Genomic DNA, 26519 nt, shown 5'->3' with positions numbered 1-26519 from the left:
CTCTAGGTCCCCGATCATCTTGGTTGCCCTCTTCTGCACCTTTTCCAATTCTACAATGTCCTTTTTTAGATGTGGTGACCAGAACTGTACGCAGTACTCCAGGTGTGGCCGCACCATAGTTTTGTATAAGGGCATTATAATATTAGCAGATTTATTTTCAGTCCCCTTCCTAATGATCCCTAGCAATTACCTGCTCTAGCGTTTGGCTAGACTGAGAGACAGTGACTGGCTCAGGGTTACCCAGTGAGCATCATAATTGAGGAGAGAAATTGAATCTGGGTGGCCCTGTTTCTAGACAGTGTTTGCACCAGCTCTTTTAATGACATAGACCAGTGGAGAAGTGTTGACAGCTAGTGTGGAATTAATATGCAAAATCTGAAAGACTGATCACCACAGTGGGAATTTTCATGAAGTCCTAACACACTTGTTCTTTCTAGATATGACCCAAAGACAAATCAATGGAGCAGCGATGTAGCACCCACCAGTACCTGTAGAACCAGTGTTGGAGTAGCTGTTCTTGGTGGCTACCTGTATGCTGTGGGTGGCCAGGATGGTGTCTCCTGCCTCAACATTGTTGAAAGGTATACATATAGAAGAGGGAGGAAAGACCAGCCTGGATTGTCTGAGCTTGCTCAGGCAGGAGATGTAATTGGTAATTCTTGATATGCTCTTGGTCTCTTGCTTCAGGTATGACCCAAAGGAGAACAAATGGACTCGAGTGGCTTCCATGAGTACCAGGCGCCTCGGAGTGGCTGTGGCTGTACTAGGAGGCTTCCTTTATGCTGTTGGAGGCTCTGATGGGACGTCGCCTCTTAACACAGGTATTTGTTATCCAACATGTGCCTGCTGTCACCAGTTTGCCCATCAAAAGCTTGAACAACTTTGACATGACTTGTTTGGAGATGTTGCTCAGAAAACAGTAGTTCTGGGTCAACCATAGAAGACCTTAGCTTAGATTTTTTTGTTTCAGCTTGTGAGTTGTTATGTTATATAGAATTCTGGAAATCTCTGCCTGATAAGCTGACTCTGGAGAAAATGCTGTTAAGGCAAGGTTGCACAAACTTGACTCTCCAGCTCTTGTTGGACTATGACGCCCATTGTCCCTAACCACAGTGGCCAGATAGGGATGATAGGGATGTAGTCCAGCTACAGCTGGAAGACTAAAAATGTTCTGCCCTGTCATAAGGGCTGAGATTGAGAAAACAAGAGCAGCGGGGGAACCATAGTCTATGTTCTTCTTTTTGTGGGAGCATATGTCTGTCAACTGCTACTAATTATAGCTAAATGTAACCTTCATATTCAGAAGTAGCAAAGCTCTGAATTACAGCAGAACCAACAGGGGAGGACTGTTGGCCTCGTGTCCTGCTTGTGGGCTTCCTGGCCAGGCTAGATGGACTCTTGGACTAATCAGCAGAGTTCCTCTAATGTTCTTATGATGGAATAGAAATGGGGATGGAATGTTTGCCTCACTCACTAATGGCTGTTTTTTTTTTTCTCCCCACCCCTCAACTTTTTAAATGGTTTGACTAATGTTCAATGAATCCTCCATAGTGGAGCGCTACAACCCTCAGGAAAACCGTTGGCACACGATAGCACCCATGGGCACCCGGCGTAAGCATCTAGGTTGTGCAGTATACCAAGACATGATCTATGCTGTGGGAGGCAGAGATGATACTACAGAACTCAGCAGTGCTGAGCGATACAACCCCAGAACCAATCAGTGGTCTCCTGTGGTAGCCATGACATCACGCCGTAGTGGGGTAAGCAGTATCCATTAAATGTTCATTATTAAAATGCCCTTCATACAAGTGGTCTTCCAGGGAGGCCAGATGTGGTAGGGAGACTAATTAGGATATAAATGTGGCCAGTATCTTGATATTTGGTAAAGAGGAATGTAGCTAGCCATGTTGGACTTGTGACAAAGTGAATTGTGTGCTTCATGCCTAGTGCAACCTGCCTTTCCATTAGAGACTTTCAGATAGCAGAGCAAACTTGAAATAACCTGGATCTACTCCAATATGTGTTTGTATTAGTACTTTATATAGCATTCCCTGCTCCTTGGGTGCTGAAATAGTACAAGACTGCATTTTAAATACCATTTTTACAAAGAGAAAATCATCCACTCCTTGGATGCAAATGGGATTTGTGCAATGAAACCTGTGCAGTGCTTCTCACCTAAAATGTGAGTAAAGACATTGTAGAGTAGCTGTAGACCTGTATGTAGGCTCTGTATACATAGTCTATAGACTGTATTCAACATTCCATGAGAGAAGAGCTTTTTGTTTTGAGACTCTGGTTTTGATTATACAGTGCCTATAGGAAGTCTACACCCCCTTGAATATTTGTCACATTTTGTTTTATCAGTGCATTAGATGTGCATGCATTTTAATGAGGTGGTGTTCCACTCATCAACACACACCATACTCCACACCTTTCAAAGGAAACAAAGTATGTGTGGTGTTGGCGGGGTGGGGAAGCATACATCCAAAATACAGAACTAAATGGCTTGGGCCATGGGTATTTAAGAGAACGTCCTCAGGAGAGGTCCGTCTGCATTTGCCACTGGCTCGTCTGGTGGCTACTCGGGGACGGGCCTTCTCCGCTGCTGCCCCAGAGCTTTGGAACTCACTCCCTGCTGAAATAAGAGATTCCCCATCTCTGATAATCTTTCAAGATGCACTTATTCACCCAGGCTTTTAATTAAATACTGTTTTAACATCGTTTTAAAATGTTTTAAAATTTGAATTGTAATGTGTTAACAGATTTTTTTGTAGGCACTGTATGTGTTGTATCTTTTTGCTGTTGAGCAGCTTGGATTACTGATGAGAAGAGTCGGATGAACTTTTTTTTAAAATACATGGTGCAAATTGGCACAATCCTATTCCTTCATTGGGTGTAGACTATACCTACTTTGAGGGATGTGTGCTTAGGCAAATAGTTTGGTCAGATTAGCTATGCCAGATTATTAGGCCTGTATACTTATTATCCCATCTCAGCAACTCTAGCCAAGGGACAAGTTTGTCCTCCATACATGATTGTACTGAATATTTTTTGACATAAGTGCTTGCCTTTAGAATACTAGACTTTATTTATTGATTGTATTTTTATACCACCTGATATATACATCTCTAGGCAGTGTACAAAATTTAAAAATACATTACAAATATCCCTTCTAAATTGTATCAAGAATACAAATGTAAAATGCTACAGAATTCTCAAAAATAGTTTAAACAAAACTCCACTCGACTTCAGAAAGATGCATTAATTCCAGCTTACACGAGTAACATATGTGGTCATTAAAATCTAGGTTGGTCTCGCTGTGGTGAATGGACAGCTAATGGCTGTGGGAGGCTTTGATGGCACAACGTACTTGAAGACCATTGAAGTGTTTGATCCAGATGCCAACACATGGAGGTAAACTACTTATGAAGGCAAATCACAGATTTTGGGCACAATGACTTCGCCTTAGTTCAAATTAATGGCAGATTATGGGCTGGCACTGCATGGATGAAGTTCGGGCTCATGCTCTCCTTCCTGGCCTATGTGCTCAGATCCCCTCCCTCTCTAATTCTGTGACAAATCATAATTTGCCTTTTACACTGAACCAGGCAAGCTATGACTTGCCCACAAACTAAATTAGAAATCAAAGTGTGATTTCTAATGCAGGAACCAACACCTTGTTGGGGAAGGTAATATTTTTATCTATTTAAAAAAAATTGCTCCAAGGCATGTTTGAACTCTGTCTTGAGAAAAGCGGATTTCTACAACATACGAATCCCTTGCTTTAAAGCTTATCTTTGCAGTACCTGTAAAAGCAAGTTCCACTGATTTCAATGGGATTTACTCCCGAGTAGGTAGTAATGGGCCTAGTAGGCCTAATGGCGCAGCGGGGAAATGACTTGATTAGTAAGCCAGAGGTTGCTGGTTCAAATCCCCACTGGTATGTTTCCCAGACTATGGGAAACACCTATATCGGGAAACAGTGATATAGGAAGATGCTGAAAGGCATCTCATACTGCGTGGGAGATAACAATGGCAAACCTCTCCTGTATTCTACCAAAGACAACCACAGGGCTCTGTGGCCGCCAGGTGTCGACACTAACTTGATGGCACACTTTATCTTTAGGTAATGTGTTTGTGAAAAATGAATGAGCTTCTCAGAATGTTAAATTCTCCACTATAAGTATTTTAAATAATAATAAATAAGGGTAGGGTTGTACCATATGCCTAGTCCTAGCAGTGGTAGTAGTATTTGAAATCCCCTGCTTACTGAAACTCCTATTCAGACCAGCTGTTCTCCAGTTTCTCATCTGAAAATGTCTTTAACGTTTCAACTTCTTTCTGCAACTGTAATAAAGAACTGCATGTTTTTAAAGGTGAAAACTACGGCATCCTACTGGGCATGCTAGGGGCTGCTTTTCATTCTCCATAGGCTGACCATGGAGATTGCTAGACTTACTGATCGAAAATGATTGTCAGTTGTCTCTGTTAGGACTCAAAATAAGTAAATTAATAAAGGGAAATAAATATGTGGGTGAGTTGAAGAGTTCTTGTCATGGGGCCTTTCCTCTTACAATATTCTTACAATAAGCCCTTTTGGAACCCACAACATAGGAAGCTGCCATATACGGAGTCAGACCATTGGTCCATCTAGCTCAGTATTGTCTTCAGACTGGCAGCATCTTCTCCAAGGTTGCAAGCAGGAATCTCTCTCAGCCCTATCTTGAAGATGCCAGGGAGGGAACTTGGAACCTTCTGCTCTTCCCAGAGTGGCCCCATCCCCTAAGGGGAATATCTTACAGTACTCATACTTCTAGTCTCCCTTTCATATGCAACCAGGGCGGACCCTGCTTAGCTAAGGGGACAAGTCATGCTTGCTACCAGAAGACCAGCTCTCCTCTCCTTCAGTTATACTTCTCGCCCTTCCTGCTCTATAAATAATAGTTATAACAAAATGTGCTTTCTTTGCAGACTGTATGGAGGAATGAACTATCGTCGGCTTGGAGGAGGCGTAGGTGTTATCAAAATGACACATTGTGAATCCCATATATGGTAAAAGCCAATTGGAGGAACTGCCCTGGCTTCCTTTCTATTGAAACTGGTCCGCCTGGTGACATCTGAGCTCTGAGGCTCTAGTAAAATAGAGATCACACATTCTTCGCTGGTGCCTCTTCCTATTGGACTTCAATGGATGTTGCAAGCATAGTTCCCCTTCACTACTACAGTTATAGAAGACCATACTAATCAACTCCAGAAAACAACCTGGAGCACATAATTTTCCTTGTCTTTGTCTACTCCCCCCAATCCCCACTTACTATATTTCTGAAGAAACTGGAATTTGTTACTCTAACTTAAGTGATTACCTAAATCCTCAAGGTGTACTTGCATTCCATCAAAGATGAGCCCACTGGAAGGTAAACCAGGCATCTGTCCAGAAGGTGAAAGAAGTTTTGAAAATATCATTTAGCCTTATGTACAGAGGATGTAGTCAGCCAAGATCCTCTGCATATGCTTCATCAAAATGAGTGCACAAGAGCCCATGGATGGCAACAAAGCTTGGGTAAGAGATGCTTTGGGTGGATATTTGTTTCTAATGTTTTACAATGTTGACTCTGTTGGACAAACTTCTCTGTATGCTGAGATTTTGCATTTAATTTGTACCATTTTGATACCCTGATAAAGCTTCATGGGGTTTTTTCTGGTTAAATTCTGATGGATTGTTGCATTACATCTAACTTCCTAGATTAAGTTATCTTGAAGCTCTGATCTGCAGCTAAGATTCTTGAAAGCACAGAATTATGAAGTAAAGATGGTGGGATCACTAGAAAACTAATAAGAGCAGTGGATTAAAGCTCAAGGTGCTCTGAAGTTATTGGAAGAAGGATGCAAAAAAATGTAGCTTTGGGCACAATCCAATGGGAAGTTCTCCTGGCACAAACTGCTCTAAAATGAATAGGAGCGATGCAAGAGCACAATAATGAATTGTGCTGTACTTGTTCATTTCAGTGGGGTTTGCACAAGAGAACTTCCTGGTGAAATGTGTTTTTTTGTGTAGCTATGTGCTGAATGCAAGCCTCAGATCTTCTATTGTCAGCTGAAAGGAAGCACTAACTGTTGGGAATTACTACTGCGCTATAGTAGGTGCAAATGTAATTGTAATTTTAGATTGAGGGAGAAACAGATTCCCTGTCAGAAGCCATTCATCTGATTTATTGCCTGTTAACACCTATTTCAGCAGAATTGCTTAAAGTGGTATACAGTGAAATATGCATTCTAAACATCTGGGTTCCAAGGCATATTGATGGCACCTTTATCCCACTTCTGAATAAGTGGCTAGACTTGCAATACATGTACTATGATTTTTAGACTACCATTTTTATCCTTTTAAAGCCTAGTTCTAGTTCCTTCAAAGGAACTAGATTAGTTTTGAGGACTGCAGCCTTTGTTTAAAAATTGTGCTCATTGAAACCATGCCACTATGTTGTAAAGGGTTTTAGATGAAAGGAGAAGGTGTCATTCAGCCAGCTGAATGTGGCCCATCAGTCATGCATTATAGTAGCCGTATTCTCGCAGGCCCAAGCAAGAAGCAGAGAAAGGAAGAATGCAAGTAAGATTAAGTTGGGCTGAAATCTCTTTACTTAAGTAGCTTTGTTTATGCACTTCAGTTTCATCAGTGTACTAGGATGAGGGGTGGGGGGAAGGTAACAGTTAAGTGAAAAGCCCTTCCTATTGGCCTAAAGGTTGGCATTATTGTGTTTACATTTTGAACATTTGCACCTTTAAAAAGAAAAAGTATTCTGTAAACAACTGTTTACATATCATTTATGCTTTTTCTAGCATGTGAACTTGTATAAACATCATTACCTTAATAAAATATCACTTGGTGTGTGTCGTCTTCTTCCCTTCAACAAGCAAGAACACAGAATACATACATATTGAGCACCTTGTATCCTGTTCAGACTGCTGAAGAGTGCAGGACAGCTACAATCTACTTCCTGTTAGCAGGATCCTTTCACAGTTGCTTTTGCTTGTTGCTATAGGCTCTCTACTTTAATTCTTGGCCTTCTACTTCTCTCTCAACTGTAGCTTCTTGCTGCTTCTGCTGTCCTAGACTTGTGCAGTCAGAAGCCCTTCTGCAAGGTAAATAGCAGAGCTAATTCCCAGCACAGGGTTGACTGTATTGCTAGATCAGTCTATTCGTGGTCTTTGACCAGCAAAACTGTCTAGGTTAGGGGTAGGCAACCTGGATTCTGCAGCTCCCCTCATCCTTAGCCACAAGTTGTGGCTGGGGGTGGTAAGAGTTATAGTTCCTCAAGAGCTGCAGAATCAAGATTGCCTACCCTGGTCTAGAGTTTGAACTTAAAGCAAAGTTCTTCAGCTGCAAGGTAGTGGTTCACATACAAGCCCTAAAATGAAAGAATAAGTAAATAAGTTCTGCCTACATTTTGAGGGGAAAGTTGCCCCTGAAGGCTTGAAGAAAGGTGCATATAGAGATAGCTATGTCTAATTTTTCAAAATAGCTATTAAATTCAGCCAGGTAGATAGCTGGGTAAGAATTCTTACTGTTATCACCCCATGGCTGCCAGTGCTAGTTTCAAGTTAACTCTGTAAGTCTATTCCCCTGCCAGGATGCAATATAGATTAAATTGGTGATGTATTTGCATAATCATACAAATGTTTGTATGAACTCTGCTTCAGTCATGGGACAGGTGTTAAAGAGTAATCCTACCAAGCATTTCCCACAGTACTGGTTTTTTAAACACTGTGGGGATACTCATAATCACTTTGTACTATGTTAGCTAGAGTCACTTACCCAGCTCTACACCCTTTCTTTTATTACTTGAGTACAGGACAGCTATAGAAAAGAGTCCTATTGGGGGGGAAAGACCCTAGTCTTAGCCTGGCCTAAAAGCTAACCTTGTTCAGTTGTAGGAGTTGCACAAAACTGATGACCATCTGTTGTAGCAAAAGATTGAGGAGCTAACTATCATCAATGTGAAGTGTATACCATGTTCCTTTGGATTCACAGTGAGACAGTACAATCTCCCTAGTTGCTTCAAGGGCTAGTATCAGCTTCATGTACTTCTGGCTCACATGATTCAGGTGCACATGCATACATCAGTACACTAGACCAGGGTTTCTTAACCTTGGGCCCCCAGATGTTGGACTACAACTCCCATCATCCTCAGCCACAAAGGCCATGTTTGGGAATGATGGGAGCTGTAATCCAACATCATCTGGGGGCCCAAGGTTAAAAAACCATGCACACTAGACAAAGCCACTGCACCTACAGCAAATGCTTTAACAATGTTACAGGAATCATTGGTCATATATTACATGGTACCAATAAATATAATTTGATATATATCAATAGCCACAAAGAACAAGAATTGCAAAATGCAGTGTTTGAGCCATAAGCTCACCAGATCTTCTGTAATGCATACAAGAAGTTACAGCAATGTAGTTCATCACATTATTTTTGAAATTGCCAGTTCTGTCAGAAGTGATAGGACTCCTATCAGATAGCGGGTATGCAGAATCTGAAAGGGGGAAAGGTGGGCATGGGGGGAAAGAAAGATTAGTTCAGTCAAAGCAGTATAAGTCATCTCATATTTCCCAAAGGTTTGAATCTCAACATTTTACGTTGTCAGTTTTGTATTTTGTATCACTACAGGAGAAAAGAACTTTTGCCTTGCCATGATAAATTCTCCACAGTGAATGAAGGGTATCCAATGTGTTCTAGTATCAGGGACTGTAGTGGGAGGTCTCCAACTCTAGAGTTAGTATTTAGGATAATTTAAGACATGGGGATGACCTCCCTCCTGTCCTATTTTTTTGTCTGTATTTTTAGGAGTTTCCTCAAGAATCTTGCCAGTTGTTTGAATACATTATTCTACAAGAGTTCGAGACTTCTTGGGGATATTGTTCTTTCCTCTTAGCCAAGTTATATCCCCAAACTGTAAAGGACACAAGTCTGATTTTGCAGAGCCCTGCCTGTTGGAGCAAGGAGGACACACAACCTGCTCAAAATCCTGTTCAAAATACAGAGAAGGAACTCATCATAGCAAGGCCAATGTGTTTTTTCCCCTTGCATAATTTCACCCAATAAATTATACTTGGAGGCTGCCTTCCCAACAGGTCACTTGAACGAGGCCCACCCCACAATATCAAATGGCCCATTTATGAGATTAGCTGCTGACCAGAGGATCTTAAAATGGTACCTATAGTCCCAGTCTGTATCTTTTTTAAATCAATGTGGTCGAAGCCTTCATAGAAGAGTGTACACCTGAAGCATTTCTTCAAGACAACAACCCCAGACCCTCATTGCTTACCTTATTCACAAATACAGGAGGACCTTGATTTGTGGGGGTTCCATTCCACACTACAACCATGCATACACGAACCACAAATGTCGAGTCATTGGGGCAATGAGGAATTGGGGTTCGGTTCCTGGTCACTGGAAAATATCTCTAAAACATCGAATGGGGGCGGGGGTGCAGGGGGAAGCTGCCTTCTGTCTTAGCTGCTGCCCCTGTCGCACTGTGCCCCTGAATGCTACCATATTGCCCAAAAATCACTATTCCCCCACCCCATTTTGAGGCTCCAAAACACAAAATGGCGGCTGGAAGTTACCTTCAAGGTCATTGCTGGCCACCTTCGACCCATGGATATGCGAAGTCAGTGTGTTGTCCCTCCCATTTCCCCACCGCATATGCTGAGGTTGGATGTCTATTACCCAACCACGGATATTGAGGCCCTCCTGTAGTTTGTCATTAGAAGGAGAAAACAACCTTTTGTACTATTAGCTTTCAGTATTGTTAGAATGTTCTTTTAGGATGGTTTGACTTAGAAACCAGTTTACAAAGATTTGTGTTATTAGTTAACTAGACTCCATACCTTTATTTTCCCATCAGAATGGGCAGCAGCTACAGATGTAGACACTTTCACCAATCTTGTGGCTGACAGGTAGATCTTGAAGTGTCTATGAAAGTGACAGTAAAGCATTTCCATGAATAAATCCACTTCTTCTTGATGCACTTCTCCTTGAGTGGTATGGATTGAATCCCAGAAGGCTTTTGCATCATCAGGGTGAATGGCATAGGAAATATCCAGAGGGTAAGGACTGCAAGGTACAGAGAAAGTTAGCTCTGTTGCAACTGTATGACTGTCTGCTTTGGATGCAGTCCACATTGCAGCCATCCAGGCAAGATTCATGGAGCTGATAGTCAAGCGACTGAAACAACAGTCAAAGGTCTGCTGAAACCAAGTCCCAACTATGGTCAAGAGACTCTCTGATCCCTTTACCAGGAACAAGGGCAAGCAAGTGAAATCCTCCATGACTGCCTCCAACATGTCATCTGCACAAGTACAGCAGAAGCAGCCTGTCCACAAAACTTTCCCTCCTGCCTTTTCAGCTGCATTCCGAGATCTTTGTGCAATCTAGAGTGTCGGGGTGGGAGTAGGGGAAGGAGAGAAAAAAAGAACACCACTTCGGCAAGAAAGCTCCATAGAATCTTTGGCAAATATATAATTTACATATTGCAACTATATAAAATGTAATATAATCTTTATAGTGTTATATAAATAACAAATATAACATTGGAAACCAAATCCTACAATCAATTTATTATGGGCAACAAGAATGAAGGAAAATATTGATAGGCATGGTTCCCCCAGTGTTTCTTCAACTATGTGCACACAACTTCTATCATATTCATGGCAATAGTACACATTAAAATGAAAGCCCTATTCAAACATGTTGTACCTGCATTCAGATGTCTGTACACACATACATGTTTGTGTTAATGACTGTACTTGCACTCATTGTAAGTATGAACCTGGGTACAAGCCTCCAAAATATAAATGTAGATAGGAAATGTACTACTATACTGGCACCTGTGTACACTGTATCCAAATTGTAAGCGTATTGAATGTTAAGTGAATAGGACTTCTTTCCCTCACCCAACTTGAAGCTATTGTCCAGCCACTGTGAGCCCTAACCCCCTGATCCTATGAAGGTTTTCTTAGGAGTCCTGCTGAGCTCAGTGGGATTTACCCCTTCAAGAAGTATGTTTGAATTTCAGCCTTCTAGGCAGATCGCTAAACAGAACTTCCAGTTTCAGAGGCAATATGCCACTTAGGAGTAACCCCCTTTTCCGGCCCATCTATATGCTTGTGCGTCCCCCAAGCAGAACCAGAACCTTTTCTGATCTATATTGGCACAACCAGAGACCAAGCAAAATGAGACAATTGTCAATGGAATGTGAGAAAAGGTTTTGACAGTAGCGTCCCTCTCCACTATTGAGTCTCAACAGCAAAAAGTCTGAACAAATTTCTGAGTAACCCAGAGGACTTGAAAAGATCTTACAGGAAAATTAACTAGGCATAGTATGCATATCCTAACCTTGCCCATTAAAATTAAAAAGGTAAAGACTCAAAGAAATTCCCCCAACAGAGTAATCTCCCTAACCATGCTTAAAAGCTATTTCCCCATCACCTATTAAAGTACTAGAACAGTGTGATTAGAACAGGCCTGCACAACATGCGGCCCGCAAGGCCTTTTTTCCTGGCCCCGGGGCTATTTCCCCTTCCTCCCCCGCTGCTTAAAGCCCCCCCCCCCCATTCCAGCCGCTGTACGGCTGAGGAGATAGCTGCGGCGGTGCGGGTGTTCTTCCTTACCCTCCCTCATGGCAGCAGTGGTGCACAGCGGCAGAAACCAGAGTGACACTCGGGCCTGCCATTTGGCCCAGCGTTGCTTCCCAACTGCAAGGTGCGCCTGCACAGTTAAGTCTCTCAAGTCAGTCTCTCTCTCTCTCCCCCATCAAGACTGCTCCTCTCTCTCTCTCTCTCTCCCTCTCTCTCCCTCTCTCGCCAAGCCTCCTGCTGCATCCTTTCCATCTTTCTTTCCCCTTCTCCCTTCTTTTCCAAAATTATGAGAAGTTCTCTTCCATGTTTTCTGTGATTTGGCAGAGGTGGAAAGGAAGAACAATGCATTTTATTATGTATTTTGTACAGCTTGTATAATATTTATATTATTAGAATGAATTTTAATTCAACTTATTTCATATTAATTTAAATCAATCTTGGTCTGCCAGAACATCAAAAGTTAAATATTGATTAAATTCATTTTTAATTCATTTCTCTTTAATTTGGTTGATTGGTTGATTGATTGATATTAAGTGTTACTCTAATAATCAGCACCCTAGGAATTTACCTCGGCCCCCATGAACCAAGTCACGGTTGGTTTCGGCCCGCCAGGTCATTTGAGTTGTGCAGGCCTGGATTAGATCAATCTCACCTGTCCAGCCTCACATCCATAGTGAGCCCTGCCCTAAGGCAATTCAGTCTATCAGAATGCCAGATTTCATAGGTACTCAGATAAGGATTCACATTCTAGAAAATGCTCAGCCCAGCCCCCCCCCCAAAGGACATTAAAACCTCTCCATAGCATTAGCATTTTGAGCAGTCCCACCTGCAAGAGTAGTTCAGCTCCATTCAGAACAGTTCAGCATAGTCCATGGATCCAGGATCTACCCAGCTTCACCTCACTGTTCCCAAGGGTTGAGGTTGCCCATTTCCCACTCTGTACATCCGCCCCACTGAAAATCTAGAGAGTGTGTACATTCTGTGGATGTGTTCAAAGATTTCCAAGCCTGAGGATCTCTCAGCTGAAATCACTATTTGTGGGCACCTCAATCCCTTGTAAGCTAAGAATCTAACAACCTGGAGTTGCCCCTTGCCAGGCAAATCTACTATCTCATTGCTCCCTCAAGGCAAAGCTGCAAGACAGGTAGATATAGCCTCTTCCCAAAATCACCCACGTTAGAGCAGGGATTTCTCTTTTATTCTATCTTTTAACCAATAAAAAGGGCCCCTGGGAGCCCCTTAATTCATTTGTCTCTGACCCTCACTTTGGTGGTCAGTGGTGGAGACGACTGTCTCTGTAGGAGCAAAATACCACCAGATGCTCTCCCCACCTGAGAACGTATAGCATAGTGAAGGGCCATATCCTGCAATAGGTTTCTGTAGCTACACTCAAAAAATTGACGTAACCCTCTAAAAATCTACATCCAGATGACTTCTGTTGTCCGCCTGAATTATAGTTAATCCAGGAGTCTAGCCCTCACGTTTGTCTTCTTGCAAGGCCTAGCCTAGCCCTGTACTTTTCGTGGCCACTTTCAATGTAAGCCACCTGATTCACCTGAAATGCAGATACATTGCATTAATATATTTTGCCCATCTCCTCCTTTTCTAACCAGTCTTTTTCTCTGATTTGTTGCTTCAAATGTCAGTTAACTCCCTGCCTCTTCATGAAACCATCCCTACATAGTGTTGCCACTTTAAGCAGCTAGTTTAACACCAAGGAGACTAGTCACGTCTTTTAAAACTCTATGGTTACTCCATTTCAATGAGCATAACTGAATGCATTGCTTTCCTATGTTGTTATATGTGCAAGTTTAGTCTTTTAAATTTCCCCACATCAACAAACTGATGTGCTAGCATTATGTTTCAGTACATGTTCTATGGATTCCCCAAGTGAGAATGTATATTTTGATTGGCATTCAATAAATGTGTAGTATTTTGCATTAGAAGCTTGTTTTCCCCTTTGTCTCATTCCCACATCTGCATCCAGATTAGCCCTAGCTGCAAAGTACCCACAGCATACATGCGTAGTGCCCAATGTGTCGTAACACCACCAAATACCAACTGCATCAGGTGAAAGTGGGAGGCAGGAACAACAGGACAGCAGGGGACGATTGTTGCCTTCGTTGTCCTGCTTATCAGCTTTCCCGAAGCATCTGGCTGGGTACTGTGGGAAACAGGATCTTGGACCTTTTCTGTCTGAACTAGCAAGGTAGTTCTTATGTTCTCAGCCTGTTACCAAGCAAAGAACAATCACCTCCCTCCCTCCCAGTCCAGTTCTGTATATAGCTTGACTGGCAGTGACATTTCATCCCTCTCATTACATCAGACTCGTTGCTCTTTTGATTATTGATGAAGCAATATCAAAATCTTATATAGGCTTTTCTCCCCTCTGGAAGTTTTTTTTAAATCAGGGATCCTAAAGCATGTAGCAAGCCCACATGTTCTCAGCTGGCTTTACCACCACCAGATGAGTGCCTCGCTTTTAGTTGTTCTTGGGGAAGTATAGCAATTTCTTTTGATTTAAAAGATACTCGTATTGAATTCCGATGACTTCCTTTTTGGAACAATATTTTAAAATAGGATGTAATTCAGACTGGGAACTAAACAACTGTCATTTGAATAAGAACATAAGAACAGCTCTGCTGGATCAGGCCCAAGGCCCTTCTAGTCCAGCAACCAGTTTCACACAGTGGCCCACCAGATGCCACAGGCAGTTGAGGGCATGCCCTCTCTCCTGCTGTTACTCCCCTGCAACTGGTACTGAGGCATCCTGCCTTTGAGGCTGGAGATGGCCTTTAGCCCTCCGACTAGTAGCCAATGATAGACCTCTCCTCCACGAAGTTATCCAAACCCCTCTTAAAGCCATCCAGGTTGTTGGCTGTCACCACATCTCGTAGCAGAGAATTCCACAAGTTGATTATGCGTTGTGTGAAAATATACTTCCGTTTGTTGGTCCTAGATTTCCTGGCAATCAATTTCATGGGATGACCCCTGGTTCTAGCATTATGTGAGAGGGAGAAGAATTTCTCTCTTTCTCCACACCATGCATGATTTTATAGACCTCTGTCATGTCTCCCCGCAGTCGTCTTTTTTCTAAACTAAAAAGCCCCAAGTGTTGTAGCCTTGCCTCATAAGAAAGGTGCTCTAGGTCCCCGATCATCTTGGTTGCCCTCTTCTGCAGCTTTTCCAGTTCTACAATGTCCTTTTTTAGATGTGATGACCAGAATTGTACACAGTACTCCAGGTATGGCCACACCATAGTTTTGTATAAGGGTATTACAATATTAGCCATTTTATTTTCAGTCACCTTCCTAATGATCCCTAGCATGGAATTTGCCTTTTTCACAGCTGCCACACATTGAGTAGACACTTTCAAAAAGCTGTCCACCACGACCCCCTCTCCTGGTCAGTCACCGACAGCTCAGATTCCATCAGCATATACTTAAAGTTGTGGTTTTTCATGTCAATGTGAATCACTTTACACTTGCCAACACTGAACAGCATTTGCCACTTTGTCGCCCACTCACCCAGTTTGGAGAGATCTTTTTGGAACTCCTCACAATCCGTTGTGGATTTCACTACCCGAAAGAGTTTGATATCATCTGCATATTTGGCCACCTCGCTGCTTACCCCGGTTCTAGATCATTTATGAATAAATTAAAAAGCACCGGTCCCAGTACAGATTCCTGGGGGACCCCACATCTTACTTCCCTTCATTGTGAAAATTCTCCATTTATACCTACCCTCTGTTTCCTGTCTTTCAACCAGTTAGCAATCCACACTTGTCCCCTTATCCCATGACTGCTAGGTTTGCTCAGGAGTCTTTGATGAGGAACTTTATCAAAAGCTTTTTGGAAGTCCAGGTATACTATGTCAACTTAATCTCCAGCCTTTTTAAATTTAATTTTATTCTTAGTTAACCACAAATTCCTAGTGTTCAAAAACCTAAGTCTTTTAAGAGCAGATGAGAATAAAGAATAAACTTTGTTAGCTACCCCATAACAAGTTGTTCTCTGGGCAATTCACCACACACCACACGAGAGCCAGCGTGGTATAGTGGTTAGAGTGCTGGACTAGGACCGGGGAGACCCAAGTTCAAATCCCCATTCAGCCATGAAACTACTGTAGCTGGGTGACTCTGGGCCAGTCACTTCTCTCTCAGCCTAACCTACTTCACAGGGTTGTTGTGAAAGAGAAACTCAAGTATGTAGTACACCACTCTGGGCTCCTTGGAGGAAGAGCGGGATATAAATGTAAAAAATTATTATTATCATCATCATCATCATCATCATCCCCATCCCCAAGTGAGGCACTACCTTGGCGTGGTTGTGGGGCTTGCATGCTCTGAGGAAGGTGAGAGCTATGCCAGAGGTCCAACCATACTGGACAGGTCTCACCAGAGGAGCTAGACAAAGAGTGCCTCTCCCATCAACAATATGGTGAGACGTAACTTTAATAAATCTATACCGGATCAGTCGTCGCCCGGGTCAACAAGGACCGTGCCAGGTGCTATAGTCCCTGGACATCTGGTGGCAAGTGGGCAACAGGACTCAGGATCTTCAGTTGAGCAACCAGGGTTGAAGACAGCAAAGTTACTGGAAGAAACGTCGCTTAACCGAAAAAAATATACGAAAAATGCCAACAAGGAAATAATGATCTGCTATTACAAGTCTAGTCCAACTAGAAGAGGTTATTTAAAAAGAATGTACCAAATTTGGAAACAGAAGCATCCAGATACAGAAATAACAGAACAAAGGCTAGCAGACCAGAGAAGATTCATAATAAGAAATAAAGTATTCACAGAAGTTGAGCTGGAAGAACTGCAAAGAGCAACACAGGCTCAAGATATGGAAGAAGAATTACCACCAACTGAAGCAGTTGCTCAGGTGCAGGTGGAGGAGGTGTCGGAAATCGAGGATGCCACTGTTGCTGAACTGTTTCAAAATCAAAACCAGGCAACCGCCCCTTTGCCTTCACCTCAAAAACCCAAATGCCGTTTAACAGAAAAGCAACAAGAACTAAAGCAAAAAATAACTGAGCACATGAACCAAACAACCACCAGAGTTCGACTTCCAGCTCTAAAAACAGTTGCCAAAAAACAACTTGCTCAGGCATTAAAAGATGTCAATGCTGCACTTGCAGAAATAACCAATAATTTGCAAGAAACAAACCAACTAATGTACAGTGCACCAACAATAACACCACAAGAGCTCGGATATAAGATCAGTGGACCTGTCAAAAAAGAAAGCAGTACATCACCTAAATGGAAGATTAGATTAGAAAATAAAATCTCCAGGCTTAGATCAGATGCTAGTAAATTGAAAGATATGAAAGACAAGAAGCTGAAGAATGAAAACACCAAACAGTATCTGATCCAAAAATACCACTTAGATTCAAGGAAAATTAGAGAAGTCCTGGAAATAATAAAGCAGCAAATAACACCAGTGTCAAAGAAGATTAGCAGATATGAAGCCAGAATTACACAACACAGGCAGAATCTCCAATTCCAGTCGAATCAGAGACGTTTCTACCAAAGCATAGAAGGAGAAACTGCAAAAAACCTAGAAACACCAAATAAAGAAGGAACAGTGCAATTCTGGGGAAAATTATGGGACAATCCAATAGATTATAATAAAAAAGCAGGCTGGATGAAAGAGGTCAAAAAATGTAACCAACAAATGCAAGAACTAATAATAACACCAGAATTAATAAGCGAAAGAGCAAAGAAAATTAAAAATTGGACTGCGCCAGGCGACAATGAACTGCATGGCTTTTGGCTTAAACACCTAACAAGCCTTCATAAACAACTATCAAAACAGTTCAATCATATTTTGCAAGGCGTTAATACTGAACAATGGCTAACAACTGGGAAAACTCATCTCATAATGAAAGACCCATAAAAGGTGCAGTTCCAAGTAATTATAGACCGATAACCTGCCTGCCAACCATGTTCAAATTATTAACTGGAATAATAGCAGATGAAGTGATGCAACACTTATTAACTAACAAACAGCTTCCAGTTGAACAGAAAGGAAATTGCCCGAACAGAGGCACAAAAGACCAGCTACTGATTGACAAAATGATTTTAGAAAACTGCAAGAGAAGAAAAACCAATCTAAGTGTTGCATGGATTGACTACAAGAAAGCCTTTGATTCATTGCCTCACACAAGGATACTAAAATGTTTAGAAACAACTGGTGTCAGCAAAAACATTCAGATATTTATAAAAAAAAGCAATGAGCATGTGGAGTACACAGTTAACAATCAATGGCGAGACACTTGGACAGGTTAGCATTAGAAGAGGCATTTTCCAAGGGGACTCACTATCCCCTCTGTTGTTTGTAATTGCCATGACCCCACTTTCACAAATACTAAACAAAACAGGCCTTGGATACCAAACATCTAAAACATCAAGTAAAATCAACCATCTGCTGTATATGGACGATCTGAAGCTGTATGGAAAGTCCCAGTAAGAAATTGAATCACTGCTAAGCACTGTCCATGTATTCAGTAGCGATATAGCAATGGAGTTTGGACTAGACAAGTGTGCTGCATTAATAATGAACAGAGGAAAAACAACAAAAACAGAAGGCATAGAACTGCCCAATGGAAGCAAGATCAAGAACTTGGAAGAGAAAGAACATTACAAATACTTGGGCATTCTCCAGGCTGATAACATTGCACACACTGAAGTTCAAAGAAAAATTGGAAGTGAGTACGTCAGGAGAGTTAGAAAAATCCTCAAGTCCAAACTCAATGGCGGGAACACCATACAAGCCATAAACACCTGGGCTATACCTGTTATCAGATACACTGCAACAATAATAGACTGGACCCAGGCAGAGCTAGAGACGCTAGATCGTAAGACCAGGAAAATCATGACCATCAATCATGCTCTGCACCCCCTCAGTGATGTAGATAGGCTCTACCTCCCTCGCAGCTCAGGTGGAAGAGGAATGCTGCAAGTCCATCAAACAGTAGAGGAGGAGAAAAGAGGCCTTGCAGAATATATCAAGGACAGTGAAGAAGATGCACTTCAGATGGTCAATAACACAAAATTATTCAACACCAATGAAAGAAAGCAGGCCTACAAGAAAGAACACGTCAAGAACTGAGCAGGAAAATGGAAAAATGAGCCCCTTCATGGTCAATATTTGCACAATATAAGTGGAAAATCAGACATCACCAAGACCTGGCAATGGCTTAAGAATGGTTACTTGAAGAAAGAAACAGAGGGTTTAATACTGGCTGCACAAGAATAGGCACTAAGAACAAATGCAATAAGAGCAAAAGTCGAAAAATCCACAACAAACAGCAAGTGCCGCCTTTGTACAGAAGCAGATGAAACCGTGGACCACCTAATCAGCTGTTGTCAAAAGATCGCACAGACTGACTACAAACAAAGGCATGACAAGGTAGCAGGGATGATACACTGGAACATCTGCAAAAAATACAAGCTACCTGTAGCCAAAAATTGGTGGGACCATAAAATGGAAAAAGTTGAAGAAAATGAAGATGTAAAAATATTATGGGACTTCCGACTACAAACAGACAAACATCTGCCACACAATACACCAGATATAACTGTAGTCGAGAAGAAAGAAAAACAAGTCAAAATAATCGACATAGCAATACCAGGCGATAGCAGAATAGAAGAAAAAGAAATAGAAAAAAAATCACCAAATACAAAGATCTACAAATTGAAATTGAAAGGCTGTGGCAGAAAAAGACCAAAATAATCCCATTGGTAATTGGCGCCCTAGGTGCAGTTCCAAAAGACCTTGAAGAGCACCTCAACACCATAGGGGCCACAGAAATCACCATCAGCCAATTACAAAAAGCAGCTTTACTGGGAACAGCCTATATTCTGCGACGATATCTATAACAATTGACAATAAAATTCAGCCATCCCATGTCCTTGGGAAGGACTCGATGTCTGGATAAAACAAACCAGACAATAACACCTGTCTGACTGTGTAAACAAGAAATAATAATTAAGAAGTATCAAACACATAAAACACACACAAAATATAATACAAAACCTTTTTCTTTTTCTAAAAGCCTGAGTGAACAGAAAGGTCTTCACCTGGCATCTAAAAGAACAATGTGATGGCACCAGGTGAGCCTCACTGGGGAGCCTATTCCATGAACAGGGTGCCACCACCGAAAAGGCCTTCTTCCTAGTAGCCACCTGCCTCATCTCATTAGGCAGGGGCAATCAGAGCAGGGCCTCTGAAGAAGGTCTTAAGGTCCATGGGGCAGGACTGGCTACTACCCCGGAAAAATGCTGGCATAACACGTTGAAACACTGATATAGCTATTAAAAGATGAAGGTTGTATTTCTTACCTGAATGAGAACTGCTGGCTGGTCCAGTCCTGTAGCTTTTAATGTTGAGATAGAGGAGAATTTCACTGTAAATCCAAGATCAAGTTCAGCTTCCACAGCAGGCCTCTTTTGCTTTTCAGCAGCAATAAAGAAACTCAGCTGTCTAGAATATTCTTGAAGCTGGTTGTAAGAGAACTTGTATAAAGGAGTGACACTGTATAAGATCCACTGCTTACGGATAAGGAGATTTATCTGAGGATCAACATTTTCCTATAGTGAGAGGAAGTTTCAGGTAAGTAGTGTCCATAGTCAATGACAATTCTCGAAGTTACTATAAAGTTGCCTAGTACTTAAGTTTTTCGAACCTCTAGTTCATACATTACTTCAGTTGTGAGGACAATCTGCAATGAGTTTTATACCATACATACCCTAGGTCAGGCCTCTTCAACTTCGACCCTCCTGCAGTTGTTGGCCTACAACTCCCACAATCCCTGGCTATTGGCCACTGTGACTGGAGATTATGGGAGTTGTAGACCAAAAACTGCTAGAGGGACCTAAATTGAACAGGCCTACCCTAGATCACCAGTCTCAAGTTCTTCCCATGCCTCCTGTCAAAAGGTTCAGATCCGCTTTGACCCCACTTTTCTCCTACTTGATAGGTGCATTAAATGTCTTGTGGCATAGCAGCTGATAAAAAAAATAGGGGAAAGGTAACCTAAGGTATATACTAGAAGGAAAGAAAAAAAATATAGAGTAGCAAATCAATTAATGTAATGAGGAAATATGTGTAACTATAAAAGTTAAGTCTTACTAGAGAGAGTCCAAAGAGACAGACACTCACACAAGTGTCCTGTGCATATATACACTATTAGTCGCACATCGGCAACTGGATGGCATTAGGCAAGCCACTCCAAGCCTCAGACCCTCATCTGTAGTATAACTGCAGATAATAAAAGCTGTAAGGCTGGTCAGTATTACTAAGAATAGTTCTATACTGCTTTTCAACAACAAAAAAGTTCCCAAAGTGGGACTGTTGTGCTTAGAATTTTGTATAGGCAATTCCCAATTTATATTTTACATAAAGAGTTTCTTTTCTCTGTTTTGCTATTGGTCTCTTTCTGTATAAGTTTAACTAAAAAGTCACAAAACCTAATCACTGAAGTCGAATAGGGAAATATTTCAAAGTCTAGGCACAACTCAACATTTCATAACATGTTGTCTAACTTTTAGGCCCTGTGCCTAAGGTTTTTCAAATTCCTAACCACCAAAAATTAAGTAAATGGCAACCTGGACAAATGGGCACCTTTTCCCACTCCTACATTAAAGTATAGGGCTTTGACCAAAGGTGATATAGTCTAGTACTCTGCTTAAGAGGGTATACATTGACATTGTGCATTAACTTCTTACAGGTTAACTCTTTCAAACTAGTGCAGTGAATCTTGGGGGCACCTTGAAAGCTTTCTCATTTGATTCCCCGGCTTTTCTACAGAGGCATCTAAAAATATTTAGAATGGCAGCGAGTCCTGCCCTAATGGATAGCTTATAGTCATGTTCTTGTACGACCAGCCTTTCTAGCCTAAAGGCAAACACACTTATACAGAATGCCATGATATTACCTCAGCTTCTTATCTACTAGGCTAGAAATCAGCCCAGCTCTTTCAAACCCTTTTAGTCATTCCTGCTTTTAACTCTGTCTGTGTATTGTAGATACATGGAAGTATTAGATTAAAAAGCCACTTTATTTTCAAACATTCCCCATTTTCAAACACTTTACTTGCTATCATAACCTTACCTGCAGGTGAGGAGTCTGTGGAATTTTTCTCTTTGCTGGGGACTGACCAAATAGGTTGCCTCTCCTGAGGGATACCCGGCTTTTTGAAACATGTGCAGTGTTACTGAAGTTCACCACATGGTCTGCAGTTTTTCCACCAGAAGTAGGCACTTTCCTGGAGTCAGGACTGCCAGTGTCCTGAGCACATGCATAGTTTGTCAATAGGCCAGAAAGAACAAAAAGTTAAGTTGTATACAAGATGAGGAAGCCTCAGATAGTCACTCAGCTTAGCAAAGACCCACATATAGACTGAAGGCCATCAGGTATGCAGGCAAAACAGTACTAAAGATATCTGGCCAAAAACTTTTTACCAAAACAGATTTAAGAAACTAAATTCACAATGCTGTTGAACACAAGGACAGTGAGCTGAACAGAGGTTTTAGGACACTGCAAAAATGTTACTCTCTCCTGACTGGTATGCATTTGAAGTTTAAAAACACACAAACTAAGCATTTGCACATGACAGGATTGCTCTGTGAGCCTCCAAATGAATTTCTACAGTACTTACTTTGGAGTAAACCCCATCAAACCCTTTTGGACTGAAATCTAAAAAAACACGCCTAGGATCAGGCTGCACAACGTTTTACATTTAAACAATCTCCACATTTGCTCTCCAATACACGGCAGAGCAAGCAATCATTCTGTTTAAGCAGTTCTATGTAATTCTAAAGCTTGTTTGTTCTTATTCCAACAAGTTACCATTTTACTATGTTTTCAACAGGAAAAGCCATCTATACCAGTACTGTACTGGCCTTTCCTGGCCAGGCGTTTGTTCCTTTCAGCACTCTTCCAAACGTGGACTATTAATGAACTGTCACAAGGTGGTTTGTTTTCATCCTTCTCCTACAGTAGGGACCAGCAATTGGCATTGGTGGGGCTACACTGTGTACCTCTGGGAGTCAAAGTGAATCTAAATCTGAGCTCAGAAACCAGTTCAGAGATGTGTTTTTCAGTGAAACCATACCTAAAATCTCTTGGTTGCCTTAAACTTGAACTAGAACTGAAACCCTAACACAAAAAGTGGTAACAGGTTCAAATAATCAGGCACTCTGCTTCTTAATTGTACAATCATTTTATTTCCCAATTTTTTTCTCCTTGTGTATATTTTGTTTGCAAAATCTTTTTTTCAGGTTTTCTTCCCCCCTCAGGTTAAATAGTTATTGTATTCATTTTGTCAAGTTACACTTAAGGCAAAAGAGTTTGATATTGTTCTGTATAAAATCTGTCTGAAACCAAACCAAATTTTAAAGTCAGAGGTCAAAATCGAAATTAACATTGCAACAGCATGCAAGGGTTTTCTGTTGCACAATGAGGGGAGGAGCAATTGTCGTTGATCCTCCTTTCTTCTGCAGCTGCCTGTGCCTCCCGAAACTATCTCCCCAAACCTTAGGGTGATAGCTTCAGGGGGCACAAGTGACTGCAGAGGACAGGGGAGGTCTTCCCCTCACCGTGTAATGGAAAACGCTGGCACGCCACTGCAGGGTTAGTGTGGATGTCAGCCAGGGCCTGAACCAGAACCAAATTACTGATAAACCTGATGTGAACTCAAAATTCTAGTAATTGCTCATGTATCTGTAATCATTTCATCTCAGAGACAATACACCGATAGCAGAGCTCAAAAAAGTCAGATTCATCAGAGTTGGGGGGATCTTAGGAAGCCATCTAATCTAACATCCAGCTTGATTCAGGAAACCCAGACCTAGATCATCCCCAAAAGATTGCTGCCCAGCTAGATCATCCCCAAAAGATTGCTACCCACCTCAAAAAAAGCTATCCTAGAGCTAGAAAAGAGTACAGGACAATGCAAATGATCAAGGAGTTGGAGCCTCTTCCCCAAGGTGGCAGACTAAGGAAACATGGAAATGGGAAGGGAACACGATATACATCCTGAGTAGTTGGAGTAGGAAGGGTACACACCCAAGTGCGAATACACATGGCTTTTCACTAAACCTGCGTCTGGGCTGCACGACAGCAGCAGAGGACGCCACGACTGAATGCTCACTTGCACGCAGAAGACTTTGACAGTCAGGGAGCAGCCTAAGACACCGAGACCCAGATTTCCACGAGAAGGATTTTGTTTTGGGGGGTGCTTTCCCCCCCTTTCTTTTTTGTAACCGAGGGACATTCAGTCACCAACAGCAGCCCAGATACAGGCTTTACTACCTGCAGTTCTAACGCCGAGGCCCCAGACAGCTACTCCCAGGTCAGCCCCATGGGCCCCCACTTCCCGGCCCCCACCCCCGACCCCCCACGCCTTGCCACACCTGCTGCTGAACCTGCTCCGTCGATGACAACTGGGGCGAAGACATTTTCCTCTCACAAACTCAGCTCAAAACAAAGCCACCACCACCCTTCTTCCAATTAAGGCGGGCGTTGCTTTTAAACCTGCCTCCCAGCAACCAGTTCGGCGGTGGAACGGTTTTGCGCATGCGCCAGACTGCTGGCGAGTTAGCCTGTCAGAAAACCCTACAGTGTATGACTCGTTGATGGATAGGGCGAAGTGATACTGCAGGATTTCTTCCTGCCTGAATTAATATGGCTGCTTAAGCGACTACGGTGGCTGCGAAGGGACAGCGCACGTGACCGGAGAAATGTGCATGGTTGCTGGGAGCAATGCTTAGGCTGAGTTAAATGAAATAGAATCAACTCTCGGAGGAAGAGCTGGAGAGGAAGGATTTGTTCTGTCCTTGCTATTTCTTTTTTGCTTCCCGGAACCATGCATCGGCTGCGTCCCCTTTACAACCCCCTATTGTTAGTTTCCCGCAGAGCAGGAGCTAAGCCTTGGGGCAGATGTATTTCCTGCACTTTGAGATTCAATCACGCGAACCCCGCAGGTTTGTGACACGCGCGTGAAAGAAACCATTGCGCTACTGTGCGGAGGGAAATGTATGCTGGTGAATGTTTTCGTTGTGTTGACGCCACGTTTGTCAATTTTACACTCTGGTATTTGGTCTTTAACCGATTCTGAAAATGGCTCTAATTCAGTACGGAAAGTGTTACCCGAAAACTGGGTTCATTTACCTGGTGCACTAGCCTATTAGTTCACCAAGTTGGAGACCATTAAAAAAGAAAAAGCTTTATTTATCTTTGCAGAGAGAAAAGAGCCAGGCCCTGGGAATAGTTTCCAGACAAAAAATAGGGTAGCAGCCAAGATGGAGCCTGCCACAGGTTTATATACAAGAATGGTTACAAGTTTCACACTTTAGCAAATCAAAGGAAAGGAAGATGGTCTGGTGATCCATCACAATAACCAGCATCCATGAGTCTTTACAGATACAATAGCTGACATTGTTAGTGCCTTACAGCCCACTTGCCTTCATAACTATTCTAAATCAAGGGAACATCAAGGAGACATCAGGGGTACATTGAGGAACATAAAGGAAACATCCCCCCTCCTGGTCATAGTGAGATCAAGGGAGGCTCAAGTCTTCTATGATTGTTGCTGGTTTCAAGATACAAAAGTAACATGAGAGTGTGAATATGCTGACATCACCTAGTCCAGATGCCTTCTAGGAAATCAGGTCGTGGCAGAAGTCTCTGGCTTAGTGTATGAGAGCAGAAAATGGTGCCACTTATGTCAAGCATAGCTGAGATACAACGTAGAGGTTTTTCTAATCTAATCTTCACATGTCAAAAGTAACTGTCCATCTTTAGGTGATTATTTACACTATTGATCTTGCCGTAGGTTACATTTGATGGAATTCTGTATTCATTTATACTTTGTCTAGCACTGCTGCTATCTGACCTGCTTTGTAAAGCACACTCACATGCACACGTTTGTGTTCCCAGTACTTGGAGCATACATACTCTACCTGCTCGTGCAGCTGACTACTTAATGCATCTGACATAGCAGCATCAGTCTTAAAGGAGTTCCAAGAACTGGTTTTATTTTAAGTGTGGTATAAAACACAACTCTTGAATCAAAATGTTTAATGAAAATGCCAGAACTTCTGCCTGAGAACAAAGTACTCCCAACTGTAGCTAGAATGTCCCCTTGAAGACTGCAATCCTATGCATGGATACTTAAAAACAATAGGATGTGGCTGTAAATAAACAAGCAAAATAGGATAACTAGGAACTTGAAATATTTCCCCCCTAGCCCTGACACCTTATCTGTTCTTGAACTATTTACTCTCATATGATCCTTCTGAGAACAGAACTCTTTCCAGATATTACTCAATGACTACTTTCTCTCTAGGAAGCTTCTCTCTATGGCTATTGCTTCTAGTTTAAGGAAGGTATGCAATTCTGACCTTGCAAGATATTATGAGAAGAAAATGTGGAGAACTTTGGAACATTTTACTTATCCATCATCTGAAGAAAGTACCCTTGTGCTTATGAGAATGGCATATGTTTATATAAACAAAGCTGAACAAGGTTAGGTACTTTCTCGTGCTAAAATAAATGCTACTCAGAAATGCTTAACTTTGTCTTGCTTACTTCTGGGGCAAGTAAAAAAGCAAGATGCTTGCTCATGTAGAGCCTTACAGAAGTAACTAAGTTTGTTCTCCTTTGGTTATGTGAATGTAGACTTGGCTTGGACTGCTCAGGTTCAAACAGTGAGTCTATTACATGCACAGGTTTTAATTTATCAGTGTGGTGGGTTGCATTATGTCCCCAGTAGTGATGGACAGCTTGAATCTGCCCTTTGCTTAGGGCACAATTCGTAAAGACATCCTGTGCACTCTTTTGCATGCCTCTTAAAAAGGCAAACCA

The 26519-nt window shown here is 42.0% G+C and overlaps 3 protein-coding genes across 7 annotated transcripts in view; 2 read left to right on the top strand and 1 right to left on the bottom strand.

Moving 5' to 3' along the window:
• Positions 1 to 6886, top strand: part of KLHL20 (kelch like family member 20) — a 39217-nt gene extending 32331 nt beyond the window's left edge. For all 4 annotated transcript variants that reach the window (XM_053243976.1, XM_053243977.1, XM_053243978.1 and 1 more), the window contains 5 exons: positions 438 to 581; positions 688 to 821; positions 1552 to 1760; positions 3308 to 3414; positions 4972 to 6886. In XM_053243976.1, the coding sequence (XP_053099951.1) occupies positions 438 to 581; positions 688 to 821; positions 1552 to 1760; positions 3308 to 3414; positions 4972 to 5056 (679 nt within the window). In that variant the 3' untranslated portion in view covers positions 5057 to 6886. The remainder of the gene's footprint in view (positions 1 to 437; positions 582 to 687; positions 822 to 1551; positions 1761 to 3307; positions 3415 to 4971) is intronic.
• On the bottom strand, positions 6619 to 24288 carry CENPL (centromere protein L). Of its 2 annotated transcripts, XR_008305766.1 has the most exons (6): positions 24068 to 24288; positions 21765 to 21941; positions 19994 to 20242; positions 9898 to 10440; positions 8261 to 8540; positions 6619 to 8146 (listed from the first exon to the last, which is right to left on the bottom strand). XR_008305766.1 is itself a non-coding variant. In XM_053243981.1 (5 exons), exons 1-5 carry the CDS (start codon positions 24110 to 24112, stop codon positions 8469 to 8471), a joined length of 1086 nt encoding a protein of 361 aa, XP_053099956.1. In that variant the 5' UTR covers positions 24113 to 24288; the 3' UTR covers positions 6619 to 8468. The 2 variants fall into 2 exon arrangements, 1 of the variants encoding a protein (XP_053099956.1); XM_053243981.1 differs by having other exon boundaries at positions 6619 to 8540.
• Positions 24267 to 26519, top strand: part of DARS2 (aspartyl-tRNA synthetase 2, mitochondrial) — a 34105-nt gene continuing 31852 nt past the window's right edge. Inside the window, exon 1 of the mRNA XM_053243974.1 lies at positions 24267 to 24637. Within this exon, the coding sequence (XP_053099949.1) occupies positions 24520 to 24637 (118 nt within the window). The 5' untranslated portion in view covers positions 24267 to 24519. The remainder of the gene's footprint in view (positions 24638 to 26519) is intronic.

This window comes from Hemicordylus capensis, chromosome 4 (assembly GCF_027244095.1).
Source record: "Hemicordylus capensis ecotype Gifberg chromosome 4, rHemCap1.1.pri, whole genome shotgun sequence".
NCBI classification, from domain to species: Eukaryota; Metazoa; Chordata; class Lepidosauria; order Squamata; family Cordylidae; genus Hemicordylus; species Hemicordylus capensis.
The sequence above is the reverse complement of the archived record's forward strand: the minus strand, read 5'-3'. Positions and strand labels throughout refer to the sequence as shown.

Coding starts and splice junctions, on each gene's coding strand:
- CENPL (XM_053243981.1), bottom strand. CDS start 24,112: ATGTCTTCGCCCCAGTTGTCATCGACGGAGCAGGTTCAGCAGCAG. Junction 10,441..19,993: donor AGCCAGCAGTTCTCATTCAG/GTAAGAAATACA, acceptor CCGACACTCTAG/ATTGCACAAAGATCTCGGAA. Junction 8,541..9,897: donor ATTCTGATGGGAAAATAAAG/GTATGGAGTCTA, acceptor TCCCCCTTTCAG/ATTCTGCATACCCGCTATCT.